The 27,059-nt window shown below is 46.6% G+C and overlaps 11 protein-coding genes across 11 annotated transcripts; 5 read left to right on the top strand and 6 right to left on the bottom strand.

Moving 5' to 3' along the window:
* Positions 1 to 825: 825 nt before the first annotated feature.
* Positions 826 to 2,462, bottom strand: C8R40DRAFT_1046579 (uncharacterized protein; the record flags this gene model as incomplete). The annotated part of the gene is made up of 7 exons (XM_046224370.1): positions 826 to 1,320; positions 1,368 to 1,382; positions 1,441 to 1,579; positions 1,637 to 1,838; positions 1,888 to 1,966; positions 2,027 to 2,334; positions 2,393 to 2,462. The coding sequence occupies 7 exons, from the start codon at positions 2,460 to 2,462 to the stop codon at positions 826 to 828; spliced, it is 1,308 nt and encodes a 435-aa protein (XP_046086063.1).
* Positions 2,463 to 3,266: 804 nt separating this feature from the next.
* On the bottom strand, positions 3,267 to 6,831 carry C8R40DRAFT_1106440 (uncharacterized protein). The gene is made up of 7 exons (XM_046228163.1): positions 6,654 to 6,831; positions 6,502 to 6,596; positions 4,435 to 6,444; positions 4,253 to 4,378; positions 3,904 to 4,195; positions 3,554 to 3,847; positions 3,267 to 3,499 (listed from the first exon to the last, which is right to left on the bottom strand). Exons 3-6 carry the CDS (start codon positions 6,433 to 6,435, stop codon positions 3,621 to 3,623), a joined length of 2,646 nt encoding a protein of 881 aa, XP_046086062.1. The 5' UTR covers positions 6,436 to 6,444; positions 6,502 to 6,596; positions 6,654 to 6,831; the 3' UTR covers positions 3,267 to 3,499; positions 3,554 to 3,620.
* A 967-nt stretch (positions 6,832 to 7,798) lies between these two features.
* Positions 7,799 to 8,813, top strand: C8R40DRAFT_238283 (uncharacterized protein). The gene is made up of 4 exons (XM_046234444.1): positions 7,799 to 8,201; positions 8,254 to 8,327; positions 8,384 to 8,502; positions 8,570 to 8,813. Exons 1-4 carry the CDS (start codon positions 7,894 to 7,896, stop codon positions 8,657 to 8,659), a joined length of 591 nt encoding a protein of 196 aa, XP_046086061.1. The 5' UTR covers positions 7,799 to 7,893; the 3' UTR covers positions 8,660 to 8,813.
* Positions 8,814 to 9,091: 278 nt separating this feature from the next.
* Positions 9,092 to 10,021, bottom strand: C8R40DRAFT_1069865 (uncharacterized protein; the record flags this gene model as incomplete). The annotated part of the gene is made up of 4 exons (XM_046226170.1): positions 9,092 to 9,419; positions 9,504 to 9,594; positions 9,717 to 9,875; positions 9,955 to 10,021. 4 exons carry the CDS (start codon positions 10,019 to 10,021, stop codon positions 9,092 to 9,094), a joined length of 645 nt encoding a protein of 214 aa, XP_046086060.1.
* Positions 10,022 to 10,691: 670 nt separating this feature from the next.
* Positions 10,692 to 11,915, bottom strand: C8R40DRAFT_1106418 (uncharacterized protein; the record flags this gene model as incomplete). The annotated part of the gene is made up of 3 exons (XM_046228162.1): positions 11,721 to 11,915; positions 11,023 to 11,664; positions 10,692 to 10,931 (listed from the first exon to the last, which is right to left on the bottom strand). Coding segments are annotated over exons 1-2 (696 nt in total), but the record flags the coding sequence as incomplete, so codon positions are not given.
* An 835-nt stretch (positions 11,916 to 12,750) lies between these two features.
* Positions 12,751 to 13,318, top strand: C8R40DRAFT_1069863 (uncharacterized protein; the record flags this gene model as incomplete). The annotated part of the gene is made up of 3 exons (XM_046226169.1): positions 12,751 to 12,761; positions 12,820 to 13,041; positions 13,099 to 13,318. 3 exons carry the CDS (start codon positions 12,751 to 12,753, stop codon positions 13,316 to 13,318), a joined length of 453 nt encoding a protein of 150 aa, XP_046086058.1.
* A 2,720-nt stretch (positions 13,319 to 16,038) lies between these two features.
* C8R40DRAFT_237762 (uncharacterized protein) lies at positions 16,039 to 19,499 on the top strand. The gene is made up of 5 exons (XM_046234441.1): positions 16,039 to 16,342; positions 16,401 to 16,492; positions 16,542 to 16,586; positions 16,641 to 18,621; positions 18,676 to 19,499. Exons 1-5 carry the CDS (start codon positions 16,166 to 16,168, stop codon positions 19,414 to 19,416), a joined length of 3,036 nt encoding a protein of 1,011 aa, XP_046086057.1. The 5' UTR covers positions 16,039 to 16,165; the 3' UTR covers positions 19,417 to 19,499.
* On the top strand, positions 19,500 to 20,615 carry C8R40DRAFT_237954 (uncharacterized protein). The gene is made up of 5 exons (XM_046234442.1): positions 19,500 to 19,815; positions 19,872 to 19,921; positions 19,978 to 20,042; positions 20,102 to 20,230; positions 20,304 to 20,615. The coding sequence occupies exons 1-4, from the start codon at positions 19,582 to 19,584 to the stop codon at positions 20,197 to 20,199; spliced, it is 447 nt and encodes a 148-aa protein (XP_046086056.1). The 5' UTR covers positions 19,500 to 19,581; the 3' UTR covers positions 20,200 to 20,230; positions 20,304 to 20,615.
* A 666-nt stretch (positions 20,616 to 21,281) lies between these two features.
* C8R40DRAFT_1171066 (uncharacterized protein) lies at positions 21,282 to 21,604 on the bottom strand (the record flags this gene model as incomplete). Its single annotated transcript, XM_046231644.1, has 2 exons — positions 21,282 to 21,416; positions 21,476 to 21,604. The coding sequence occupies 2 exons, from the start codon at positions 21,602 to 21,604 to the stop codon at positions 21,282 to 21,284; spliced, it is 264 nt and encodes an 87-aa protein (XP_046086055.1).
* Positions 21,605 to 22,057: 453 nt separating this feature from the next.
* Positions 22,058 to 22,409, top strand: C8R40DRAFT_1106387 (uncharacterized protein). Its single transcript, XM_046228161.1, has one exon. It carries the CDS (start codon positions 22,153 to 22,155, stop codon positions 22,333 to 22,335), a length of 183 nt encoding a protein of 60 aa, XP_046086054.1. The 5' UTR covers positions 22,058 to 22,152; the 3' UTR covers positions 22,336 to 22,409.
* A 1,745-nt stretch (positions 22,410 to 24,154) lies between these two features.
* C8R40DRAFT_1171065 (uncharacterized protein) lies at positions 24,155 to 24,649 on the bottom strand (the record flags this gene model as incomplete). Its single annotated transcript, XM_046231643.1, has 2 exons — positions 24,155 to 24,374; positions 24,432 to 24,649. 2 exons carry the CDS (start codon positions 24,647 to 24,649, stop codon positions 24,155 to 24,157), a joined length of 438 nt encoding a protein of 145 aa, XP_046086053.1.
* Positions 24,650 to 27,059: the final 2,410 nt, after the last annotated feature.

Genomic DNA, 27,059 nt, shown 5'->3' with positions numbered 1-27,059 from the left:
TTCCGGGAGAGGTGTTTGGGCCAGCGTAATGGTCCGTGATGACGTCTAGAGATCCGGTTCTGAAAATGCTATGCTCAGTCAAGGTCAGGTTGAGGTACAGTGGAGGATGATTGGACTTCGAGTGCCGCAAGTGAAGGCGGGCGCCGGGTAGCTAACCAGCTACAAAATGTTTGCGTGTGTGTTTGGCTTGAGGTCATGGAACGACCAAAGGGAGAAACTGAACTCGACCATCACTTGGGCGAGTAAGCGAGTTCAAGTTCCAACGCGTTAACAAGAGTTGAAACGTTGACATCGTGAGGTCGAAATCGAGATATCGCTCTTGGAGCCCCAAACGAGAGCCTCAGTGACGAAGGACTCGATCAGAATCTCCGCTCAAGTCTATCAACGCCAGTCACGGTCGAAATTACAAAGACCGCCCTGATCCTGAACGCGTTAACCTTTGATCATTGACTACTATCAACCATAAAAGCTTTGAAAAGCCTGAGATCAAGTAACTTACTTTACTTGGTCTGAATCCCAGCTCCGTTTTCAATGTCGTCGACTCTAGAACCATCTCGATCTCTCCATGGTGACTCCCACCAGCTACTTCGTCTTGATCGCTAAATTTGGCCTGTTACAGCCAGGTTGCAGCGTATGCAAAGAGAATTCTTGGTTGAGGACGCCGATGGCGCTGACGGCTGCTGACGGTTATAACCTTTCTTACGAATAGTCATCGCGGAATGAAGCACAATGAGTGTAAATCAGCGCATTATGTACAGTACGTGTTTAAGTATGACTCCAATGAGTACTTACTCCACTTTAAATTCTATGATAGTACATCAATAATCATACTTCCCATAAAACTGTATTATCGTGACTCTCAGCTGTTGCGCTGATTGCACTTATACCACTATTATCATCCCTATACGACCTATGTGATCGGTGACTATGACTGTCCACATAATGAACAGATCTTTCGCCTCTTTCGTATCTCGAGATGTCGAATTTTTCGGGACTGGGGATTTCGAGGAGGGATTGTTTCTGCAGGGTGGCAAATCCGGGATGTCCAATGATACTGGGAGATGGAACTTCACTGGGAGGACAGCTTGAATATCGAGACGGTCGACTGGACTGCCGACTGGAGCGATATTGACTGCGAATGCTTCTGTTGGGTAAAGGCGATAGAGGGGTGTTTGGATAACAGTCCGTTTCGGTGACTGTGTGTATACTTATCATATGTGGCAGAGGTGCGAGGCTTGCTTCCGAGCGTGCAGGTACTGTGGATTGGATTCGGGAAGATACTCGACTCGTACGAATGATTATCATGTTGAATGTGATCCCCTAAAGAGTTTGAGTGGAATAAAAAGACTTATAGTACAGAGCCTCACGATAATCTGCACGACCTGAAAAGCAATTGTGAACCCTTCAGCACTGGATAATTCAGCAAAACTTCCAACTCACTGAATCAGAAACTCCTAATTCTGCGTTGCTCGAAGTAATGAAGACCGCAAACAGAACGACCAGAGAGAGGGTATAGAGCAAACCAGACTCGATCATTACCTTCATTGCACGAGCAAGTGGATCCGAGTTCCAATCTCGACTGATGCGATGAGAGCTTCTTGATCGTCCACTGTGAATAGTATGACCAAAGTCTAACTTCCGCTCTTGTTGGAATTGTAGGAATGTTTGAGAGTGGGATTGAACGTTCCATAAACGATATACAATAAGGGTAGTTGTGAGGATTGTAGTCGCGAGGGTGATCGAGAGCATGCTTGTGATAAAAGGGGAAATGGTGGAAGAATTTAGGGATCCTCCTGAGGCAGGAGATGCCTCGATAACTGCTACCATGCATCCACAAACTGCCAATACATGAGTTACAGGAATATGTGAAGAGCCAGTATCGCACACCTGTTTCTGCGAGACAAAGAAGAACAGATGGCACGATCATGTACCATGACCGATCCCATACCAGATAGCAGCGATAGATCTCAAATTCAATGTAATACTGCCTTAGTCTGCGGTCATCTTAAACAGATAGCGTCCTCACCAGTATTGAGTCTCCAATGAAGGTCTGAGCAACGTAGTCCACAAACTTCATCACGTTGATCCAGTTTCCCACATTATCGAAGACCTCCTCTGCAGTTTCTGGATCATTCCCATTTCCATTCAAAGTGACAAAAGCTTTGATGTTGTGGCATAGTCCGAACGCAACGTCGAGTGAAGCAAATGTGAACATAAGCAGGGCGGCAATAAGCATGCGGTAATTCACTTTGAAAAAAGGCTTCAAGTGAAAACGATGGGTCGGAGAGTACAGTAATCCGTGTAAACACATTACAAAAGTGGTGAGGAACACCCCTAGATTACGAAGGGCGTCCTGTGAGTTTCGAAACAGGATACAACAGCGGGAGCTCACCATATGTGACCGACTCCATGAAGAGCGCCACAATCTGGGCGGTGTCGATGGAGAAACCGGCATTACTCATCCCTATTGAAGATAACTTCGAAGGAAGCCCTGGTTAAACAGTATGAGAATATTTCCAACTGATAAATACAGCACAAGTTACCAGGGCTAGGAAAACGAGCGAAAAAATCAAGTTCGATACTAGAGGAAAGAGGAAGAAAAGATACGCGTTCCGCAGGCGCAAAAGTATTTCTATACTTCCATTGTAAGATTCCTATTCAAAGTTAGACGGCTAAAACCCTCTAAAACCACAATGCGAAGATACATTAATCAACGCAGATATCCACATTTTTACAATTCTGCAGTTGAGGTTGAAAACAAGTGATGGATAGTCTGCGCTCTGTGCAAAAACCACGCCCATCACAAGTTCTATCATGGCAAACGTCGGTGTCAGCAAGACGAGCATCTTTCGCTCTGGGACCTGAACCTACCCTAACACCAAGTTTTCGATGTACGACTTCTCTGGAACTTTGGATCCTCTGCAAATATTCGAGGGAGACATGTAGTAGCATGAAGTGCCCCTGTGCCAACACAGATACGTAGTGGTATAGGATTGTGGTCCAGTGGCGCATCTGAAGTGTTCATCTCAGCAATGGTGACGGCACAGGTACATTGATACCATAGTAGCCAACCGCAAAAAACGCGATAACGCATTCGGGGGCCTTCAGACTAGTTCAGACTTCAGTCGGACCTCTGACTGACGAAATGACCGAACAATACCCCGCAATCTGATGAGGTCTCAATCAAAGAACCATACGTGCTTCCCCTGTCCCTGGCGGAAGGAAGCATGCTTCCGGCTGCATCCCCAACCCTCCCCAACCTTTCCGGGCCTTTCCCCCTGCTTTCCCCAGTCTTGATGATATCAAAGCTGCAAATATCGCAGTGGCATGATATTCCCTCTATGGCAGTGACATGACTCATTAGAGCACTTTGCGCCCACATCTTCAGCATGCGCTCCTGTCGCAAAAGCAGAAAAAAAACAAGACAGACAATTGATATTGATATCTCTCGAGTTCTACCAAGCTATGTTTCATTTTTCGACTTGTATCTTCCGATGCCCTGCGAAAACAAGTATCTATGTAGTAGCTAGCAAAGCACAGCAAGCGAACTCACTCTCCCCGATGAACATAATCGATACGACTTCCTTAAGTCTCGGCCTTTAGTATACATCGTTTCCTACCTACTTCATTCTCCTATAAAACAACAGATACGCACAGCGTACACCACCATCATCAAAGTCCCCTTGCCCGAAGACATCTTCCGGCCTGACATCCGAGACGAGCTCATCATCAATACGTATCCAGCCTTCACGAGGCTTTGCAGTCGCCGCGCGAGGGAAACGGTCCGGGTGTAAAACATCGAGAGTATAATGTCCACCAGAGGCAGAGATACCGTGATGGTAAATGGCTGCAAATAGGGATGACATTAGATCATTGGGCAGTCAGAAAACAAAGAATGTATACCTCCGAATAACTTGTATTTAACGCCTTGGGAACCCAAATTACTCCGAGCCTTGGCGCTCAGCAGATCCGCGCCAATGACCAACTCGGGCCCAAACGCCACCTGTTTGCCGACTTTGACGACACTGCCCACCGAAGCGTCGTACTCAAATCTCTTCATATGAAGGACAAGCACGGGGGGAAGCGCTTCGATAAGCACCAATTGAGAACCTTCTCTTGGTGGGTCGACTAGGTGAACAGTTTGTGGTTTTGAAATATTGGCAAGGGCTTCTTGGATTGTGTGGATTGAGTCTCGCTACATCAAGGGAGGTTTTCTAAACGTAGAATGGTTAAAAATGTGAAAAGGACTGACCTGGATATCGAGTCGTAGACTCCTCCAGTCTTCCACAATTGCGCTCTCCTTCTGACCAGGGACACGAAGTGACGAGCGGAATTTCCCGCCAAAGATGCGTGTAATGGGTGAATCAGTCGATTTAATCTGTGTCCAGATGAGGGTTTGGTTAAATACGAACAGGATAAAATGCTGACGCTTACCGTTCTAGTGACCACAGTCCTATTACGCTTCCCAACCTCCATCCATCCGTCTTGTTCTGCCTCAGGAGGTGCATCCTCCTCAGTCTCCTCTACCGCAGTAGCTCCCTTCTTCTTGTTTTTGCCCTCGAGAAGAGTACCACTTTCTCCATGCGTCAATGTCTCCGTCAACGTCGTCAACTCCTCCTCCAAGCCCTCAAGGTAAAATCCAAGGAATTCCTCTGCATCTTCCTGTTGCCCACCTCGCATGGAGTCAAATTGTTTCTTGGTCTTCAGAGCATCGTAGATGCCTGTTGGGATGAAAGGACAAAGGTCATCCTCGGGTTGAGGCGTCATCGAGCGTTCCTTGCCTTTGCTGCTTGACGAGCCAGCAATGGAGGCACCGTTACTGGATGAGGTGGACGTCATTCGGGCGTTGACCTTTTTGTTCTCCTCCTCTAGCCTCGCCTTGCGATCCTCTGGCAGAAACTTCGTTAAAAACTCGATCGTAGCATCGACCAACGGGACCTGCACGCCGCTTGTCTGCTTCACATCCTCCATGCCAATACGACCCAGTTCATGAAAGAGGCGGAAGAAGGGAGGTGAATAAGTGAGCAGCTGAAGAACGGAATTGGCGAAACACATATTTCCGGTGTTAATCAGCCCACGAGGGTGGATTTTCGAAGGACTCGTTTTGGCTTTGAAATCGATCTTGGTAGACGCGACTGACATAGCAGCATATGAGATTCCCGATGATGTAGGCCCTGAGTTAGATGCAGGCTTCAGGTCTGAGTTCAGCAGGGCAAGTAGCTCAGCGCGTTTACCGGTTGGAATGGCCTGCCCGCCTCCTTGAGAACTGCCGATAGCGTCCGCAGGTACTGAGAATCCGACAATAGAAGACGTAGGGATCCTTGGTCTGGTTCGCTGAGTAACAGCATCAGAAGGAGATGGGTCAGTAGTGGGTCGAAGAATGGAAGCCCATGATTTTTTTAAAGGGGGCGGTGATTTGGGAGACATCGTCGTCGTCGACACGGCTGCGACATCAGGTGTAAGCGCAAGCTCCGGTGAAGTAGGAGTTTCGGTGTATTCAGAAGAGGTATCTTTGGATGGACCAGCAGGAGCGGAAACCGATATAGATGTGGTACTGCTTGCAGGAGAGCCAGGTAGCGTCGTGCTAGGTGTAGCGGTTGCGGTAGTCGAGGTTTCTTCGGAGGATGCAACAGATGCTGCCGGCAGAAGCACAACAGCAGGCTCTGGCACACTGTCAGTCACCCCCCACTCTACATCTTCTCGGGTTTGCTGCGATTCTATATCAGGTAAGGGTGTGGCCTCCGTTGTAGGAGATGCAGGTGGTGTTCTGATATCCAGTGCGTCTCTCACGATATAATCAGGCGGTCGTATACGTGAGGAAAAGACGAGACCGGGTGCAAGATTAGGATCTGTAGGACGGCGTGACCAAATCGCCCAAGTTGTTGAGAAAATGCTCATAGGAGTCGAATGGGAATCTTGAGAGTTCGACGAAGATGAAGGATTTGTAGGAGAAGATGTAGATGCGGTAAATAATTGAGCAGTTTGCGATGAAGATGATGTGGGAGCAGGGGTTGGAGGATGAGAATGTGATGATGCATCGTTATGGGAAGGTGTTTCTACGTTCAGATTGTAAGGAAGTGAGGTCGAAATTTGCTGAAGAGGCGAATGAACCTCGGGCTGTTGGTGTATTGGATGATGCCATGCCGAGGAGGAATTTGGAATAGGAGGAACTGTGTAAGAATGATGATTCGTGTAGGTAGGATACGGCTGCGGCGGGTGGGGGTAGTTTTGGGGCTGCTTTGCATTAATCATCGGATTCTGCGCATGCATGTAATTCTGAGAGGAAAGTTGCGGATGATAATTTTGGTAAGCATGGCCATTAACACCGTATTGAAATGGGTAGGAACTGGGTCCGGCATGGTTTTCGTAGTTGTAAGAAACTGGCCCCGATTGGTCATAGTACGAAGGCCGTCCATGATTATATGGGTTTTCCATCTTGGCTGACTGGATGGTAGGAAAATGTTCGATCTCAGAAATTTTCGAAGCAATGACTTGGCTTACCAATTTCTTGCTTGAAAAGTCAGTCCGTGTTAACAAGTTGTGAGTGTTTTAGCCAGCAATCAATGTTTTGCTCCAAAGTATTCAATTCGACTTTACTAGAGAAAAAACCATTGCTCAGACGACCAATGTAAATAGGGTATCATGCAACATACCAATCAAACCTGCCACACTTTCAACCTTTATCGGTAAAGTTATAGAGTTAATCTGCGGTGAGAACGCTTTCGATGGCTCAAGATTTTTTCAGCCAGAAAGGAATCGCGATGTTTAAGTAGCTGTCGCTGTTGTAGAAAAACAATGTACACGCAGGCGCCTGCACTGTATTTGCACATGTTGTTTTTCGAAGAGACGGCCCAACGACGGCCCGCATTTTCTAACCTTCCGCCATCGTCAGCGTTGAAATTAGGCCGTAGTTAGAATTACTTTCCCTCATACCGCATACTTCCAACAACCGTTTAGAAATTGTGGCCAGTACATCGTCGGACACGTCTCGCTCTCCCCACCGGTATCCTGTTGCTCTTGCACACGGAACACAAACTTTCAATGCTCCGATTGAAAAACAAACCGCTCGTATCGCGGATTCAAATCAAAACCGGATCGCAGAGCTAGAGACCAGTTTGTCTCTCTGTTCCCAAAGGTCGTGTCTTCGATGCTCGGCTTTGACTTCGCTAGGGACTTTCCAGCACTAACGAATTTTAACCCCTTTCTTAATACATCAAGGATAGATGGCTTCCATCGCTCCTGCTCAGAAATTTGTTACTGGCGAAAGCAAATTAGAAAGCTAGAAAGTCAGTTAAAAGAAAAGGACCCACAGATAGAGGCTTTACGGAAACACCTTATCGGACTAGAGTTTGGGGTAAAGTTATTCGTCGCGCAACAGAGTTCACCTTCTTGACAAATAATTTATTCATTCTCTTGAAGTCGTCCCGCACTGCGAAGCTCAAAACTAAACGAGATAGGTTTCTCTCCATTCAAGATTTCAGTAGTCCCCATACACTCGGATCATGTCCGCCGAAACGAACTGTTTGGTTTCGATCCTTGCCTCCAGGACCGAGGTTATCGAGGCAAACTGTCAGAGTGACAAAACATGCAATGTCGTCCTTCGCAGTTCTGTACAGGCTCATGCACTTCTATCGTGTTCCTCAACCTGATCATCTCTCTACCTCCAGCCTCGAAAACGGACCCCCGGTCACATCTGTGGCTAATTCCCCTCTTCATAAGCGGAATTTCATTGCGCCGCTCTTCCTCCGCGTACGATTCGCTCCTCTGGACAAAGTTCTCAAGCCGCACTGTCAGACAAGATTCTGTTAAGGTACCGCAATACCATTATACACATGTACTAATCTCGGAAAGTATTCGCTCTACCGGTACTTAACGTAGAGTTGCTTTACACGAATGCTACGAACACCCTCGCCACCTTGCCTCTGTATCAGAATGTCCTGCAGAGCATTCTCTCACGATAAGAACCCCGGAGATCCGTTTGTTTCTTACGACATTTCCAGACAAGTACCGCTGGAAAGTCTGCGCTCTCTCAAATATGAGACGTTTTTCATAGAGGGACCAGATTATGTGCAACTCTCCCGGAAAATTGCCCTAGACCTAGGCTTCTTACTCACTGCCGAGAATTGCAAGGTAGTTTGGGACTTTACCGGTACTGGAAATCATACCATCTTCGATGATAGAAGTAAAGTTTTGCCAAGCAAGTGCGTCCTTCTATCTTTATGTGCTACTTTCACTCAGGGGCGACTAAAATAGACCGAGAAAATATATGGCTTCTCTCGACTTTCTCATAGTCGTCGTTTCTGGGACACATTGCGTTGACATTGAAGGTCTGTTCATAGTTTGAATCCGTTAGTTTCTGTCTCATCAACGATTGTCTCTTTAGATCCAATCTCGGGATCCTGGATACGTATTGAGAGGGCTCCGGGGACGGTTCAGCTAGTACCTGCTGGTTCATTAGGATATTTCGTTCCCTGTGTTCATAAATCAATTGTGTTCGTGAAGGTAGGCAGAGTCGAGGTGAAATTCGCTGTACCAGTGCCCAGACAGCTAATTGGTTGTATGTATGCAGGGGGCACATTCTGAGTATCAATTAATCGACGAAGATAGCATAGAGCCTGTCCTGCATGGTGATTATCTGAGACGGATCAGTGGTTTGTAGATAAGCTTCGGGAGTAATATTGACTCACGAAGCGCGCGACGCCGCCTCGCATCGACTCGTATAAGCGTCGACAGCAAGATGTCACCGCTCAAATTGTACATGTTTGCATCTTGCCCTTTCCCTGATGGAATCCTGTGGGTTTTCTTTCCTTTCGTGCAGCTGCTAGGCGCACTCGCGATGCCTCGTGCTATAACGGCCTGGATTTCACAAAAAGTTTACCCCCCCTTCCAGCAAGGTTTGCTTTGCTCAAATTTTCAACACCTTCATCTTCAACCATTTGAACTCTCCTAGTACTGATCCTACCACTACCCCCGACCATGCTTATAGATTAATACTGATGACAATACACGCTGCCAGTGGTTTGTACTTCAGTTTCAGTCGTTGCCACTTCAGTGGCATATGCAGTGTATACATTTCCTCAAGCCACATATTCTAATCCTGAGATTCAACACTAGCGCAACCATTGGGGATTTGGAGACCAAGGTATTTTTGGTCGCAAGATGGAGCCATGTTCGAAAAGTCCAGCCGCTTGTGGGTTGCATACGAATACGAACTAAAAGCTTCAAATATATCGTCCAACGACGATACAACACTAGATGCAGATGCAGCATTCGCACTGATGAAGCCTTCGCCAGCCCCAAATCCGATCCACTTGACGAAATTAGTATAATAATCCTCAAAGTTCAAAATCACCAAGGGTGCTTGGATTATTCCTACAGCGATACCGATGGCGATTAGTGGAAGATATTGTCGGTGGATCCTATTGAATTTACCAAGTCTATTCCACAAACGGAATGCGGAAAACTCTTCCAGAGTGCCTCATCCTCCAGGTAAAAAAAGATACCCGTCCGAGCGCACTGCCATGCGGACTTTCTGGGTATAGAGATCAGGAACAACTTGAAGTTCGTTGTAGCCCCATTCTGGGAGTTTGCCATCTGAATATATGAGGAATGGTGTAAGTAGGTTTGATCCCGATCACCCTAGCCCAGCCAGGATGCCCTGCCATACACTAGATGGATAGATAGAGAAATATGTAGTAGGCGCTAGCAGACAATACCTTCGACCTCATATAACACTCCGATCACCGTGACCAACAGCACCTGATCACCGACTTCCTTCTTTTTTACGACCAAGGTAGAGTACACTGCTACTTGATCTGAGTCACTTGAGTCTTGGATAGACTTCAAATACAGGTCCTCTGCTACCTCCAAGGGCTCTTAGCCACTGGTCCTTCAAGCTGCCTCTGATTCAAGTTGAATCAGTGGAAATTTGTCGCGGCCGCGGAACCGACATACCACCTTCGAACAAGATTTTTAGCTCTTTGACACAGCTAAGGGGGAGACGGGGGTCATACTGGATCATGAGGGAAATTGGATAGATGGATGGCAGTGATGCCGGGAGCATCTTTCGCAGATCACAGCAGTCGCAGTCAAATTTCAATGTCTCCGCTCCCTCGAGGATCTGCAGTGCTTACAAAATTTTAAACCGCTCAACTCAAGGCACGAAGACTTTGACTCTGCCTACTTTTACCAGGCGATGAGTACAGCATGATACTGCGCTTACACAGTCCTGTGCAGAAGCTTATCGTCCGCCATGCGAGAAATCGACGTTTCCCAGCGTTTCCCCCTGTCGTTTCCCTAGGCTATGCATAAAAAAGTATGGGACGCTGGACTACATACACTACTTTTAAGCACTTCTTTTTTTCGTTACCCGTGCATCCCACTCAAGCTCGTTTCCCGTCTGTTTGCTTTTTTGTCATTATAAAAGCCGCAGTTTATCGTTCTTATTCCAGATTAATTGCAGAAAATGTTTGAATCAATTGGGGGGAATTGAGAAGTTGATTAAACTCTTGGAATAGCTTGGTACGTTGCATGAGAGACGAGGTTCCAGTGCCGCCTGGGCAGAGTTCCACTCTGAAATTGACTCTATTCTCGAGGACATAAATTCATGATGTTCATACTCTCCAAATTATGGACCCTTAGCCCTTTCAGACTTTCAGTTTTGTCAACTTCCACTGCAACATAGAGTAGGGATAATGAAATCACATTCAAAGTTTAACTGGGTAGAACACGCAATGCTGGTAATAGGAATTTCCCATATGAGTACAATCAGCGCAGAAATCAAATCGTCTAAGGTGCTGTGCTGGTAACGAAAAATGACAATCATAAAATGTAAAATGGAAGGACTTGTTCAAATAGAAAAAACAAATGGAAACTTGGAAACTTGAATGTTATGGAATAAATTTCAAGCTGTCAGTGATGAGCTTACACTCCTAAACCAAAGAAATTCGAATTAGCTAATTGAAGCTGAATTGCAGAAGCAGAAACTACACACTGTCACTGAGAAATATCATCTTCCTCAACGTGATTCTTGGAAATTTGATTCAAATAATTTTGAATCTGATCCAAGTAATATTTTGAAGTTTCGGAGCCAAGGCGCATGACACCAGACCAGTCCGCACGGTCTTCGAGTGCAACTTGATAGCCAGACTCAGACTCCATAAATTCATTCCGGAATGACCAACTAAAATTCCATTCCTCGTCACAGGCTGATCTTCGCCGAGAATACTCATTGATGGTGCGATCAGGAATGGCTCCAGGCTCATGTTGTTTCTCCTGGATTTTGTCAATGAATTTCTGAAGCTGGTCTTCATTGTGCTGTCGGATCATGTTTCGCTCGGCCCTTCGTTTCTGCCTAGCATCTCGTTCTGCATCATGACGATCCTTTATCTGTGCCGGTGTCTCGCCAGCATGAGCCATGAAGTTTTTCATATCTTGTATCAGATTTGGATCCATTAATCTGGCAGCGTCTTCCTCGATGGGGTTGTTTCTTTCTTCCCCTTCTAACTGGGCATTTACATGTGATACATACTTTTTTCCATCGAAGGTCTTTCCACCAAATATTGATCGTGGAACAAACCGAAATGACCACCATTCGCCGACTGCTGCAATTAAGACAACATGCATCTGACGGTGATAATTCGGGATTGAGAACAGGCAGTGAGCCTAAGTAAATCATTCAAAAAAAAAATCTGTGCTTGTTGAACATTCAAAAACCTTACCTGTCCTTCAGCCTGGCTCTGCGCACTTTTCATCATAGTTCCAAGCCCAGACATAAACTCATCAATATTTCTACAATTACGGCTCACAGGTCTCTTCAACTCCACTAGAAGCAGAATAAAGATCGAGGTGATTTTGATGGCTCGAAATGGGAGGAAAGTCGACTGGATTTCTGCTAGTAGTGGCCTCAGAGGTCCTTTCTGGACCAAGACTGCACGATGGAGTATGATACAAAAGTCTGGAATGACCTCAACATCCCCTCCTGGTGTTGTTTGGTTTGGGTCGAGGTCAGTGAAGTCGATTGCGGAAAAGTACAGGCGATACTGAGGAACAGGTTGGAGGCGACCGAGATTGGAGCCACACAGCTGAATGAGGATCAGTGACCAAACCGGATGAGTACTGTCCTCCGTTCTTCGCCGGTTGAACTTCACTGATAGCAGGAAGGACACGGCAAAGACGATACCAGTCAAGAGGAGGATGTCATTCATGATGATGTTGCTGATGATAGTTTACAGGAAGGGGAAATTCTGGTAGTAAAAGTGTTAGGTTCAGCAAAAATTGTGGGGCAATATATACCTGATAGAAACAACACTCGGTATCATTTCAACATTAATATCAGTGGCAACATAAGTTACTACTGAAATGCTTGTCTCGAACAAGAACTTACCACAAATCTTGGGTCATATTGAAAGCTGAGCCACAAAAGCAAATTCAAATCACAAACGGCTGGTACATATTCATGCCTTGATGAAATAATAATACTGTTAAATTGTTGACTCGGATGTGGCTTGTTTTATTTGTGGCACAAATATTGTTTATTTGATTTTGTTGCAATTACTTGTAAGCCCTTGTCTGGCCCTTGTTATGGTAGGTTATGGTCCTTCAGCGCTCAGTGCTCAACCTTCAAGTCATGATCAAAGTGTTCTTCGATGAGTATATGATGACTTCCCTACGTGGGAACTTGACGATGACCTTGCATACTTAAGCTCGGAGTTAATAACTATAGTGCATCTAGATCTCCTTTGAACCATCATGTCAAACGAGTTCGTACTTCCAGAGCTCCTTATGATTAGTGCTGTCCATCTCTGACATTTTTACCAGATTTTCCGCCGTTTTACCAGTGTCCCGAGATATCGATGATTTCCCTCCCATTGCATATTGCATTCATCAAGGTTACCGCGTGCCAGATTACTTCCTTGGTTGGGTTGTCACTGTCAAAGAAGCCATACAGCTCTTGGAACCAGCCCCAGAGGGTCGTGAAGCAATCGGCTACTACCGCTATGAGCTACTTCCATCAAGGTGGGGAACAACCAAGGCAAAGTCGTATGTTGATTTGATCAGAACCTATGGTATTATTTCTCTTTACACTTGGCTTTACAGGGATCTGAAGCCACCAGACTTGATACTCTGGATCTATGAGACTGGCCGCGAGTCACAACATAAGAATGAAGCACATTTACTTCTCTATGTTGCTCAGAATAGCAATGAAGATCTGAAAATGGTCAAAGAACATAAGGAAGAACTCATTACGAGGTCCATAGAAGCTTTCGGGCTCACATCCGAAATGCAGGAGAAGGTCAAGTGGTATCGGTTGAAATGACGGTACAACTTTTGAGTACTCTATGTTACTGGTACCAAATCGTATTTTGTTGATTTCGACGCGGCCTCGCCTACTTCACCTTTTGAAACTAAGCTCTCACCTAATCGTGTCAAGCAAATTTGAACTGCCAAACCTTTGCATGCCTATTTGTACCAACGCTCAACTTGAACAGGACCTTGACAATCCACTGTGTGCGAGATTATATCCTTGGTTGATTTGTTCCTATCAGAGAAGCTATATGACTTGTGAATTCAGCCCCAGAGGGTCACGAATCTATCTCCTACTACACCTATGGGCTACTTGTGGTGACTGGCAAGGTGAATGGAGACTTGGATAAATCCGGGTGTTTGGACAAATTACCTCTTCAAGCATCTATTATTTTTCTCTTTTACACACCTGACTCGACTTGACCTCACCTCTACCATGCAACAGGATCTTGCCGCCACCAGAAATAATGAAGTGGAGACATAAAATCGGGCGGGACCCACATCACCTGGATGAAATACATGTTATCATCTTCATTGCTGACAATAGGCACCGTGAAGAGAGTTATAGAATGGAGCTCATTAGCAAGTCTAGGAAACCTATTAGATTCGCACCAGCAATGCGGGAAAAGGCTAACTGGTATCGTCCGGGCAGGGATACTCCAGCCACGAAATGTGAGAATGCACTGAGAATGACAGAGGTGTCTTGTTGTGCAGTTGGTGGAGGATGGGCGAAGCACAGGAGAAGTAAATGCTGAAATAATGAGATGAAGGATATGTAGATACACACTATCTGGGGCACCAGGACGATGATGCTAACCGTGTCCACTGAATAACAAAGCAAACACATGCACAAGGTCACGGAAGATAAAGGAAGAGTACGAGGAAGAGTGCAAACAATTTGAACGTGAATGCACGCATTGAATAGGATTAATTCGGTAAACATTCCGCACTCCACAAGGGAAGTCAGAATATTGGAAGTAGAAGACCGGGGTATAGAGCTCAAATGCTCGAGCATTCACAGAAAGCAGACGATGCTGATGACAAGACTATATCCGACGAATCTAGTGGTGGAGCACACATTCTTGGCGTGCACGAACATCGAGACAAGTAATCAGTGTGAGTTCAAAAGGTTCAACCATACTCTGAGATTTAAATCTCAGAGTTGATTCGCAAACTAAGGCGTAGTACTTACAATTATTTCGTCTCTCCGATGGTCAAGAAGGCCTTACACCAAAAACGCTAGATCAACACCCCCCCAATTGCAGTTGTACAGCCTTTGTGAATTGTCTACTGTAACGCATAAGACACAACACAGATACCAACCAATATAGCATTGAACGGGGAGGATAGGGACAGGCATCTAGGAGTAGAACCTGGAAGAGATGTCGAACTCACCAAGGCGCCAATTGTTTTTATCGAAAATGATAGCTATATCCTCTGACAGTTTCGCAAAGTTTCCCTTTGTACCGACTTTTGCACTGCAAAGTACGCAGATACTCAGAGAGTAGTTCTAAGTAGTAGAGCAAAAGCAATGAGTAAGTCAACCATAAGCGAGAGCAAATCCAATACAACCATGGTAAAACCAAACCGTGCCAGTGACGATGTGATTTTTTCGAAAAAGTAGACGAGAAGTGAAAGGTTAGAATATTTTCCTATCGACATTCTATAGTCATTCCAAGATAGATGAGAGCACTAAACTCGTGAAATAAGTAAGCTCGGGAGATCCGATTCCGAAAAGCAGTTTACCAGAAAACATATAAAATTGTTTACTCTAAGCAGCAAGGCCCATGGCAATCCCTTTTACCGCTGGAGGCTTTCGGATATCCCTAAGTTAAGAGCTATAAAGAATACGAAAAGCGGGCAAAATTGAGTAATTTCATGTCAATTCCCTGGGTGAATTCGTACCATATATGTATACCCTTCACAAAGGAAAATCAAAGTGACACTTCAAAATAATCGGCCTCTAGAGGAGTTGTCAGGAATGGAGCACAAAGTCACAGCACATATGGAAGTTGAATGCACACGACCAAGTTCACCTTTAAATATACTATTATGTAGCATTCAGTCAGAAAACGAGAACAGTCTTACCGACTATGAATACCCGGAGCCAACAATTTGAACCGCCAGCTTTGTTAGGTACAATACACTTATTCAAATCTAGAGATTGTCGAGGTCTGAGCTTAGTCGTTCATGTGAACCACCAGAGGATTCCCATTCATTTGTAGAGGGGTTTGGATGGAGCTTTAATAGAGCAGTATACCCACTACTCATTCCAATTTCCTCCGACCTCGGAATCGGTCATGGTATAGCGTAGGATTCGAAGAGATTCGAAGTCGCCAATTGGCATGATGATGGAGGAAGCAACGCAATCGCGTGATCGTGTACGTTCGGCCGGCCCTGTTCTTTTGGCAGTCTTCTGCTGGTTCTCCTGTGGTTCTCTCTGGATGGACGGTTTCTTCTCAGCCTCTAGATTTGACCTCGCTAGATTGACTCATGGGTAAAGGAATAGAGGAAGAACCTACATACCAAACTCACAATGAACAGAGGTTGGACAATGTAGAAGTTGAGGTTGCGTGAATTCGGGTATGTCCTATTCTCATTCAGTTTTTTCTCTAGAACTCATTCTGGTGTGCTAGGTTTTGTTGTCATATTACCTTGCATATTCCGCCTACAGCAGTGGCATGTTCATGTTGATTTTATTATTAATTTTTTTTATTGATAATGCTCAAGCATTTCACAATGCTCCTCCTGGCGCCGGCCCCGCCTCGTTATCAACAGCCTATTAGTGATCAGTAATCGCAGCGTTAGTCAGCGAAGTCATACAGCTCCTCCTCCTTCCTTTCATCAGTTGCCCTCAGACATGTCCAGACACGTTGAAATACAAGTAGAAATCAACTTTTGCAATGCTCAACACGAATTCTTCCTACGAAATGGAATATATCACGCTCTGAAAACGCCGTTTCCTCCCAGCCATAGTATTGATATAGATCTTGAACAACGAAATTTACGATTTGGTTGGAGCACACAGGCAGACAATGTGCGTTGAATCCTCCACAACCCATTTTCACCACAATTCCAAGTTACTGTTCGAGTAGGGCATATACAAGACTGTTCTCCAAAGATTCGGCCTATTCTCCTCGCGCAAAAACGGACGCGTCACGGTTCCGCAAATGGAAGATCTTGGAATGTAGTTATATCTCTCTGTATGAATTCTGTGTCGCTAATCTCCGTTGTAGAAGCTCCATGAGCTTATACCGTCGAAAAGTTGGAACTATTCCGCGGTACGTGCCGTTCAATGTGATAAATGCATGACTTACTTGGGTTTTTCTCCGCAGAACGAGGATAGGCCGCCTCATATGTCCAGCTCCAGCTCCAATTCCTCCTTCTCCGCCTTTGGCTTCGTATAGCCCAGTGACTCTACCTCTAATGGTCTCTCCACCCCCATCTCCTTATCAAGGCTTTGGCATCCACAGCCAACCCACTTCCTCCGGGGTTGTGCAATCCAACCATAATCTTCCCGGCTTCTCAAACGGAATCAACCACTCGCCTGCTCATCGACCCAACGCACTTAATACGGTTCAACCTGGTTCTTCGTGTCAGGTTCAACAGTCAAACATCTCTCCTTCTACTTCCAACTCACAGCCTCGTTCGTCTCATAATCCTCACACCAATCAGTCTCCCAGTGACACGCCTTCCTCGGAGGCTCCTCGCGTCCTATGGGCAGATTTAGGCTCGGGAGGTGTGCTCGTTACTACTACTCCTGTTGCGAAAGAATCTATATCATCCCTTTCGACTTCTATCAAAACAGGGCGTAATAACCTTGCTAGTTCATCCTCTCTACCCTCTTCCCATCGTTCTATACCCCCTCCAACCACTATCCCAGCGAAAGTGCAAACGGGGAAGAACATATCCCCAGTGTCTGCAACGCGTCATTCCCTACCACCAATTCCCTCACCTCCCACAATGTGGTCAGTTCCGATTCCTCGCACGATGGGCAGCAATATATCCAGCTCAAAATCCTTTAATCTTCCTCCACGTCCAAACGTTCCCGTGCCGTCGAAGCCGGCTTCAAGCACTACGGCAACGAGGGTGAACCTCTCTTCTCCGGCTTCTTCATCATCGACGTACTCGGTGAAATATGGAATGCAGCATCTGGTGTTAGATTCGAATGGGAACGCGATCAAACCTTCGAGTTCACTTACACGAAGCAAGGCTGAAATCCCAATCAAATCATCTACTCCCTCGATATCCAGACTTCCGACGTCTGGAACAGTGCCTTACTCGCTGGCGCCTTCTCTTCCTCCCGCGAGTTCTTCAAATATCGCGAAACCTAGAACGGGACCTCCCGCTTTGGGGTCCAAATCTTCTCCTTTATCATCTCCTGTGTTGAGCTTGGGGCTTCCTTTATCTACAACAAACCCACAGACCACGACGAACGGTAACCCGCTTGCTCAGGGAGCTCATTCAGCTCTGCGTAGTCCTCATAAACTCAAAAAATCCGAACCATCTGAGGTCATACCCCGAACCTCGGTGACCATCATTCCATCCGCGATTTCACTACCTCGACCTAGCTCAACTTCGGTCCTACCATTGGAACCTAGATCATCTACACATACATTTGGACCCCCTCGTGTAGAGAGAGTAGTACCTACCTCTGCAAAGGTGGATACATCGAAAAATAGAAACGATAACCCTCCAAACGGCGTCAAAAGTCTGCCTCAGGTGCCAACTGGCCAACAACTATTCAGTCCAAACAGCCTTCTGATGCCGCAGGGAATCAACATATCTATAGCTCGGACTCTTCCAATCATTCCTCCGACTTCGAGTTCCATCTCGAATGGGTCTCAGGCGCCTCCAGACAAGGCAATGTCTTCGTCTGCTTCTGTATCAGGTGTACTTCCACCTATAATAACACCTGCGCTAATACCCCACGCGCACGCGTGTTGTACAACTTCGACAGACGCCTTGGTACATGCCGAAAAACTCGGCTCAACACCGCATGTAAACCGAGATTCCGTTCTGAACGGTTCTTCGAAATCTCGATGTGCAACGACTGTAATGTCTGTTTCTCCCAACCCTCATTCCTCCGTTGCTACTTCTTTGAGTACACCAGCCATCTCTTCGACGCCAGCGCCATCATCTGCTGTGAAAATAATCACGAACGACGTTCAGATGGAACCAGCAATAGAAATCATAGACAAGGCTATGGTAGCTGCCCCGCCTACTTCTGTTACTGTGATCGGTGACGAGATAGACGAAGGAATAAGCGATGGGATCGCAGCTGCTGTTCATGAGGTTTCGCCCATGGCTGTTGAGGTATGCATCAAAATCCTTTGTTCATTGCTCATGCTGACGGTCTTCACTCGATAGGGTCCATCTGATCTTCATCGAACAGGACTGAAGCGCCCTTGTTCTGGCACACCGACTCCTTCGGCACTTAATGTTGAAGAAATAGATCTTCCTCCTTCCAAACGTACGAAACTCTGTGTGGGTTCACCCATGACAAGTAACATAGAAGAAAAGTTCCGTGAATTGGTCACCGCGTTGGAGCAGGAACGAAAGCTTCGTGCTCAAATCGAACACCGTCTTGAAACAGACAAACATAATTCCACCGGGGTCGAAGTGGCTTTCCGCAACGAAATAACGTTATTAAAAGCAGGCAACGAGACATCCCAAACACAGATTTCCTCTTTGGAAACAGAGAATGGGTTCTTGCAAAATAGAGTGGAGACTTTAGAACGAATGGTTACGACCTCTCGTCAATTAGCTGCGCTTGAAAGGGCGGATGGGATAATGGCAACCAAGGACGTACAAGCGATTCGAGAAGAGTTGGAGCTCAAACGAGTGAAAGTAGAGGTCCTCGAATCGGAGCTCCAGTCAACGTCAAATGAACTCGAGCTTGCCAAATCGCACTTGAACGAGAAAGACCGTGAGATCGCACAGCTCCATGCAGACCTCATTCGGGAGCAGGCTCTTCGACGAGAAATGGAGGGAGTCGTGGAGGATATGCGGAGGGAGTGCAAAGAACCGTTTCTGGTTCCTGCTTTGGTTGATGCTTTCATGGAGGTCTCCAAATTGACGACTAGGTCAACAAAGCCTTATACACAGTAATATCTAGCATTGGGTGTCGAATTAATTTGAGTTGCGCCATGGCCTTCATGATTTATCCAGCCACCTGATATCGAGTTGGATTCGCACGAGCTGTTTGGTTTCCGCTCAAGCTCCCTGCACGTTCCTGAAGTATACCCACCAGTTTCTGTTTCATATCCATTCATCATGTATGTTCGCACATACTATCACAACAACCTGCCTGGAGTTACCTCTCTTCCTCATGATTCGCTTCCTCCTGCCGCTCCAGAGAGGCTTGAAACCCTCGGATGGAACCTCTGGATGTTGAGTGGCGACGACATTGAAAAGCAGGCAGCAGAAATCGCTGAACGAGTTGGGTACACGAGACCCACAGATAAAATCAACGTATTGGCATCGGAAACAATTGAAAGCGCTGGGACAGTGAGCAAGCGTAATCCAAATATCTTCATAGCTAATTCCAACCCGTTTATTTGAAGGTTGAAGAAAAAGTAAAAATGACTGCCAAGCTACAAGCTTCAAAGGAACAGTAAGCTTGCTCGCCTGCGAATATCTTCGTCGTGATTGAGCCTCATCTGGCCCTAGCTACACTGCTACAACTAGCTCGGTCGTTCTGATTGTGGACGGAAAAGGCCATTATGATATTGAAGGCGAGTGCGCTAAAAGATCAGTTTCAGTTTATATTTTGAACCTGTCCTTGCGGCTTCAGACTCCATTGAGAATATGTGGATCCGTGTCATTCTAACCCCAGGAGTGCTAATGCATATTCCTGGAGGAGCACACACGGATTACTTTCGAAAATCCTGAGGGGTATTTGGATGTTCTGATGTGGTTCAATGTGTGTATCTACGTTCATAAAAGCACAAATCCGAGCTGTTAACGATGTTTTTGACCGTGTTCCGCTGATTCAGAAGGACGTTAAACACTCAGACATCGACTGGGTCAAGGGGCAAGACACGCACAACCACTTCGTTCGACTAGATTATCTGAACAGGCTCGGCGTAAAACACTAACGGGTTACTTGTAATTGGCGCTGTGGTAACGGTCAGATACTTAGTTTACATTGTCCTTACTGGTTCCTACACAGATGAAACTTCTAACACAAGCTGTTCTCCCTGACCACTGATATTTACTGATTTTGATGAACTACGGTTCTAAGAAGATCCAATAAACGTTCCGACTTCGAGAGCAAAACATTCAACTTCAAGAACGTAATAAAGGAATTGCGCTATTGATTATTTGTGATTCTGGAACGGCTCAAATGTCTTGCAACGCGCAAAGTATTGACACAATCTTCCCTCCTTGAAATTGCGTGCAATCCCTACAATTGTCCATCGAACCTAGGTAATTATGTGCGTAGATAAGTACTGTGAATTATTTATGTATATGTCCGATTTAAGCAACGATACGTGCAATTAATGTCCAATTCGGTTACTCGTTCTTCTGTTCTGTGTGTATACCAATCTCTACTTGAGTTGAATCTGCAATGGACTCTTGAACCATCTCCGGAGAAAACTCCACACCAGAACTTTCATAAACTTGCAAGAGACCGAGCATCCTTCCTTCTCCCTTCCTTCTCGCATTACTCGCAAACCACCCAAACATTACATGCCTCATCACTCGCATCTGTCACCGAATCTGAATCACACAATTCCGCACCCGAGTACTGGATATGACACAACGCCATAGTGACTCCTTCGTGGTTCAGCCCGCCGACGAAGAACCCGTCGTTTTGGGCATTGGCGTCTATCTCCGACGGGGTGGGGACACAGTTGAATTCGTATATGCCTGGGAGGGAGAGGGATTGTTAGATCGAGGAATTCAAAGAAAGCCGGAGATCCAAAGGGAGCGATAACGAACGACCGAGTGGGTTCAAATGGTAAATAGTACTACCAACCTGGATTCGAATTCCCTATAATCTTGAACTCTGTCCATGTCCCACACACCACGCCAGGAAGGGAATTTTGATCTGCGCCAATGAGCGACGCGACTTCCCGGGGGTTGCCCTCGAAGAGATGGGTGTACTGGGAGAAGTCATTGTTCAAGATTGGGTTAAAAAAAGAAGTAAATGGATCTGACATACCTGACGCAAATTCCACCCGACGAACCCTGTAGATTGAAACCCAGCAACCCAGGCGGCAGCGTTCACGAGGGTAATGCCATTGGTTGCTAGTAATATAAAGCCGAGGAGGAAAGACTTGGGAACGTTCATTATCATCATTATGTTGATCCTGGCCTGAAGAACTTGAATGAGGGTGGATAGAACGATTGGGAAGATAAACTCGGAGGATAGAGAAGACTCAGGAAATGACGGTGAATCCAAATGGCTAGAGAGGAAGAGCCGAATGAACGAAGGAGGAAAGACGACAATGAATTTTTAAGTTTATATCGGGATTAAAGTACCAGTCAGGTACCAGTGCGGTGAGGCTGTGTCGACTCAAACAAAAGAAGAAAGACTTCAGAATTTCGTATGTACAGCCCTCGATATCCCTTCGCATCGAAAGAATATGAGGTGAAATTCATGCTCGACCTCAGGCTATTTATAGTAATGATTCACGAAAGCAGGGCCACGAAAGTAAGATGAAAGTACATACAAGGTGGGTTGAAAGTGAAATTAGCCTGAAATCTCCAAGAACGATAAACTGCGGCTTTTACAATGAGAGAAACCAACAGACGGGAAACGAGCTTGAGTATGCACGGGTAACGAGAAAAGGAAGTGCCTCAAAGTAGCGTACGTAGTCCGACGTCGTGCACTTTTTTATGCATAGCCCAGGGGAAACGACAGGGGGAAACGAGGGGAAACGTCGATTTCTCGCATGGCGGATAATAAGCTTCTGCACGGGACTGTGTAAGCGCAGTATCAGGCTGTACTCATCGCCTGGTAAAAGCAGGCAGAGTCAAAGTTTTTCCTCGTGCCTTGTTGAGCGGTTTAAATTTTTGTAAGCACTGCAGATCCTCGAGGGAGCGGAGACATTGACTGCTGTGATTCGCAAACGATGCTCCGGGCATCACTGCCATCCATCTATCCAATTTCCCTCATGACTTGGTATGACCCCCGTCTCTCCCTTGGCTGTGTCGAAAGAGCTCGAGATCTTGTTTGCAGGTGAGGTATGTCGGTTCCGCGGCCGCCACAAATTTCCACTAATTCAATTGAAGCTAGTTTGAAGGTGGTTAGTCGGAGCGGACTAGGAATTTCATCCTACGACCAGCGCCCGAGAACCCTCAGAGGTAGCAATGGACCTGAATTTGAAGGGATGAGCTCGTATGTAGAAAAGAAGGAAGTCGGTGATCGTGGCTGGAGTGTTACATAAGGTCGAATGTATTGTCTCTCTACATAATTCAAAGCGTTCCCATCCGCATGTCCCTATCCTCCCCGTTCAATGCTATATTGGTTGGTATCTATGTTGTGTCTTATGCATTACAGTAGACAATTCACAAAGGCTGTGCAACTACAATTGTGGGGTGTTGATTGACTAGCGTTACTAATGGTCCAAGCCCTTCTTTGATCATCGGAGAGAGAGACGAAAGAATTGCAAGTAGCACGCCTTAGTTTGCGAATCAACTCAATTTGATCGTTCTTTGGTCCTAGGCCTCATCCACATCAACCATGACCCCACTGAAATTTCAGAGTATGGTTGAACCTCTTGAACTCACGCTAATTGCTTGTCTCGATGTTCGTGCACTCCAAGAATGTGTCCTCCACCACTAGATTCGACGGATATAGTCTTATCATCAGCGTGGTCTGCTTCCTGTGAATGCTCGAGCGTTTGAGCTCTATATCCTGGTCTTCCACTTCCAATATTCTGACACCCCTTGCGGAGTGCGGAATGTTCACCGGATTAGTCCTACTCAACGCGTACATTCACGTTGTTGACACTCTTCTTCGCACTCTTCCTTTATCTTCCGTGACCGTGCACATGCGTTTGCTTCGCGATTCAATGTACACGGTTAGCATCATCTTCCTAGTGGCTCAGCTAGTGTGTATCTACACATTCTTCATCTCATTATTTCAGTGTTTACTTCTTCTGTGCTTTGCCTATCCTCCACCAACTGCACAACAAGATACCTCTGTCATTCTCAGTGCATTCTCACATCTCGTGGCTGGAGTATCCCTGCCCGGACGATACCAGTTAGCCTTTTCCCGCATTGCTGGTGCGAATCTAATAAGTTGCCTAGACTTGCTAATGAGCTCCAGTCTATAAATCTCTTCATGGTGCCTGTTATCAGCAATAAAGATGATAACATGTATGTCATCCAGGTGATGTGGGTCCCGCCCGGTTTTATGTCTCCACATCATTATTTCTGGTGGCGGCAAGATCCTGTTGCATGGTAGAGGTGAGGTCAAGTCGAGTCAGGTGTGTAAAAGAGAAAAATGATAGATGCTTGAAGAGGTAATTTGTCCAAACACCCAGATTTAATCAAGTCTCCATCCACTTTGCCAGTCACCACAAGTAGCCCATAGGTGTAGTAAAAGATAGATTCGTGACCCTTTGGGGCTGAATTCACAAGCCATATCGCTTCTCCGATAGGAACAAATCAACCAAGGATATAATCTCGCACACAGTGGATTGTCAAGGTCCTGTTCAAGTTGAGAGTTGGTAGAAATGGGCATGCAAAGGTGGTACCTGCTTTGGGGGTTCGAATTTACTTGACACGATTATGTGAGAGCTTAGTTTCAGAAGGGTGAAACAGACGAGGCCGCTTCGAAATCAACAAAATACAGTTCAGTACCAATAACGTAGAGTACTCAAAAGTTGTACCGTCATTTCAACCGATACCAATTGACCTTCTCCTGCCTTTCAGATGTGAATCCGAAAGCTTCTATGGACCTCGTAATTAGTTCTTCCTTGTGTTCTTTGACCATTTTAAGATCTTCATTGCTATTCTGAGCAACATAGAGGAGTAAATGTGCTTCATTCTTATGTTGTGACTCGCGGCCAGTCTCATAGATCCAGAGTATCAAGTCTGGTGGCTTCAGATCCCTGTAAAGTCAAGTGTAAAGAGAAATAATACCATAGGTTCTCGTCAAATCAACATACGACTTTGCCTTGGTTTTTCTCCACCTTGATGGAAGTAGCTCATAGCGGTAGTAGCCGATTGCTTCACGACCCTCTGGGGCTGGTCCCAAGAGCTGTATGGCTTCTTTGACAGTGACAACCCAACCAAGGAAGTAATCTGGCACGCGGTAACCTTGATAAATGCAATATGCAATAGGAGGGAAATCACCGATATCTCGGGACACTGGTACCACCATCATCTCGTATTTTTCCCACGCTAAACAGCTGAACGCTGGGAGGAAAAAAAAAAGAAGAAACACCGCGATAGTGGGTAACGTAGTGCCGAATCAAGGAAACATTATCACATATCGAGCGAAAAGAGTCTAAACGAGATCTGTATCAAAAAGCAAGCATGCCGTCGCCACCAGAGACAACCGAGCACGACCTCTCCGCATCAGCGAGTCAGAAACAAGGCGCGATGTCAACTGAAGGCTTGGACCGCCCTGCGAACGGTACCCTGCAGACGGAATGGACTGTTGGTGAGGACCGAGGATCGGAAGATCGACAAGGTCTGGCTGGAAGCGAGGAGACTGAAGCTAGGAGGGCTACACCCGAGACGAAGACAGTAAGAGAGGGCCTGGTGACGGACGGTGGTCATGAACAGGACACGGGCCTGAGTGTTGAAGACGGCCGAAGGGATGGCGATAGCTTGACCGGGTCTGCTGACAATGGAGGGACTGTGGTGGATTCGCCGAAAAAGATGAAGAAAAAGGCGGGGGTGCAGGCAGCACCAAAGGCAAAGGCAAAACCAGCGCGAAAGTCGGAAGTAGGGGGGGAGAAGGGCCCATTGGACATGAAGCAAAAACCGCGGACGCGTGGATCGACCGCCTCTCCGGCAGCCAGGCCGCTTGCCTCAACAAGATCAGCAGCAACGATTGACCATGAAGACTCAGGAGACGAAATCTTAACCACCTCTCTGCTTCTCTCTCCTATGTCGGAGGGGCTGGAGGTTACTGTGGACTTACTAGGTAATACGACAATGGAAGCGCGCGTGGAGAAGGAGTTTGGTATTGATCTCGACATGACTCCAGTCTCGAAGGTTGTCCAGGTTGCAAGCAAGTTGAAGAAAATGGCTATCGCTGTTGGGGGACGGCAGATGGAGATGCGGAATGTGTTCCGGAACGAAACGTCAACGATGCGTCAAGATCTGGGCAAGCTAGAGGAGCGAGTGGCAAGAGTAGAAAAGGGCCAGGCTGGTAGTGAAAAAGCGGGAGAGTTCGTTCTACGACCGGAGCTGGCGCTGCTCAAGAGCAGGGTGCAGAATGTGGAAAAGGTGGCGTTGAAGATGCCGACGGGAAGCGAGATTGACGGAAGGCTAGCGGTGGCACTGAAGGGCGTAAAGGAGGACATGGCTGACACATGCGGTGGTATACAGGGGGAGATGAGGGCCTTGCGGGGGATCGTGAAGAACGATGTGAAGGTTGTCAGCAAGGAGGCAAGGGATGATGGCAGAGCAGTGCGTGCGGAGTTGAAGGGCGAGATCCAGCGAGTGACTGCTACTACGAAGGAGAGTTTAAAAGAGATCCAGGGACGGCTGAGGCAGGAAACGGAAAGTAGGTGTAATGAGCAGAAGAAAAAAGCGGAGGCTTACACGGCGAAGGTGGAGGATGTTGTAAAGGATTTGGTGGCGAGAATTGAGGTCCTGGAGAGGCAGAACCGAGAGCTGGAAGGCAAGAACAGGGACCTTGAGCAAAGGGTGGAAAGGGTGACACAAGAGAAGAGGCAAGAAGAGGAGGCACAGGTGGAGAGGATGTCGGAAAGGGCGAGGGAAGTCATGGGTTATGGGGCACAGAGAAAGAGGTTGGGGGAGGACGAAATGGCGGATGAAGGCCGTAGTGGGAAGTTCCCGCGTGGGAACAGTGCAGAGTCAGTACACGATATGGGCGGCAGGGGTAATGAATGGAGCACTGACAACCGAGGGAGTGGTCACAAGGACTATCGACGGAACGATTCTCACACTCGCGGGAATTATCAGCATGATCAGCATGATCAAGGGTATGGGGCGCCGCTGCCACGTCTTTCCCGACCACCCGCCTTTGCACCAACTGCCCCAGCAAGGGATAAGCAGGACCTGAAGTTGGCTATTGGGGTGTTTCGAGGGCAGTATGCCACAGCCACTGTGGGTGATCAGATTGCGCTCATTGCAAAATCTGTCCCAAGGAGTGTCATTCCTGGGGATGTGAGGAGAGATGAATACCGGTTTGGGGTCTTGGTCATGACATTCCGATCATATCATGATAGAGATGCATTCACACGGGAGTGGAGTGCTGGCTACAAAAACTCACCAAGTGAGCGGGAAGGATTGAAGCTCCGGGGTATTGGGGAGGATTTTTAGAGGGGGCTGGGGGTCTCTTGCAGGTCAATAAGGTCAAATCGGAACAAATGGAAGCGGGGGTAGATAGTTCCGAAATATGTACCATGGTGAATTTTACCTCATGGAATGTTCATGGAGACCTTATTGTAAAGATGCTCAGCCCTGATTTTAAGATGTTAATAGGAGAGTTTGATGTTATTGGTTTGCAGGAAACATATTTATGTCCTGAGGAGGAAGAAGCTATGGCAAAGCTTCAAGGGTATCAATTCTTTGATCAGTCAAGGAAGGCAGCAGAG

Source organism: Lentinula edodes, assembly GCF_021015755.1.
Source record: "Lentinula edodes strain Le(Bin) 0899 ss11 chromosome Unknown C8R40scaffold_19, whole genome shotgun sequence".
Lineage (NCBI taxonomy): Eukaryota > Fungi > Basidiomycota > Agaricomycetes > Agaricales > Omphalotaceae > Lentinula > Lentinula edodes.
Note: the sequence above shows the minus strand (reverse complement) of the source record. Positions and strands in the feature narration are given on the sequence as shown.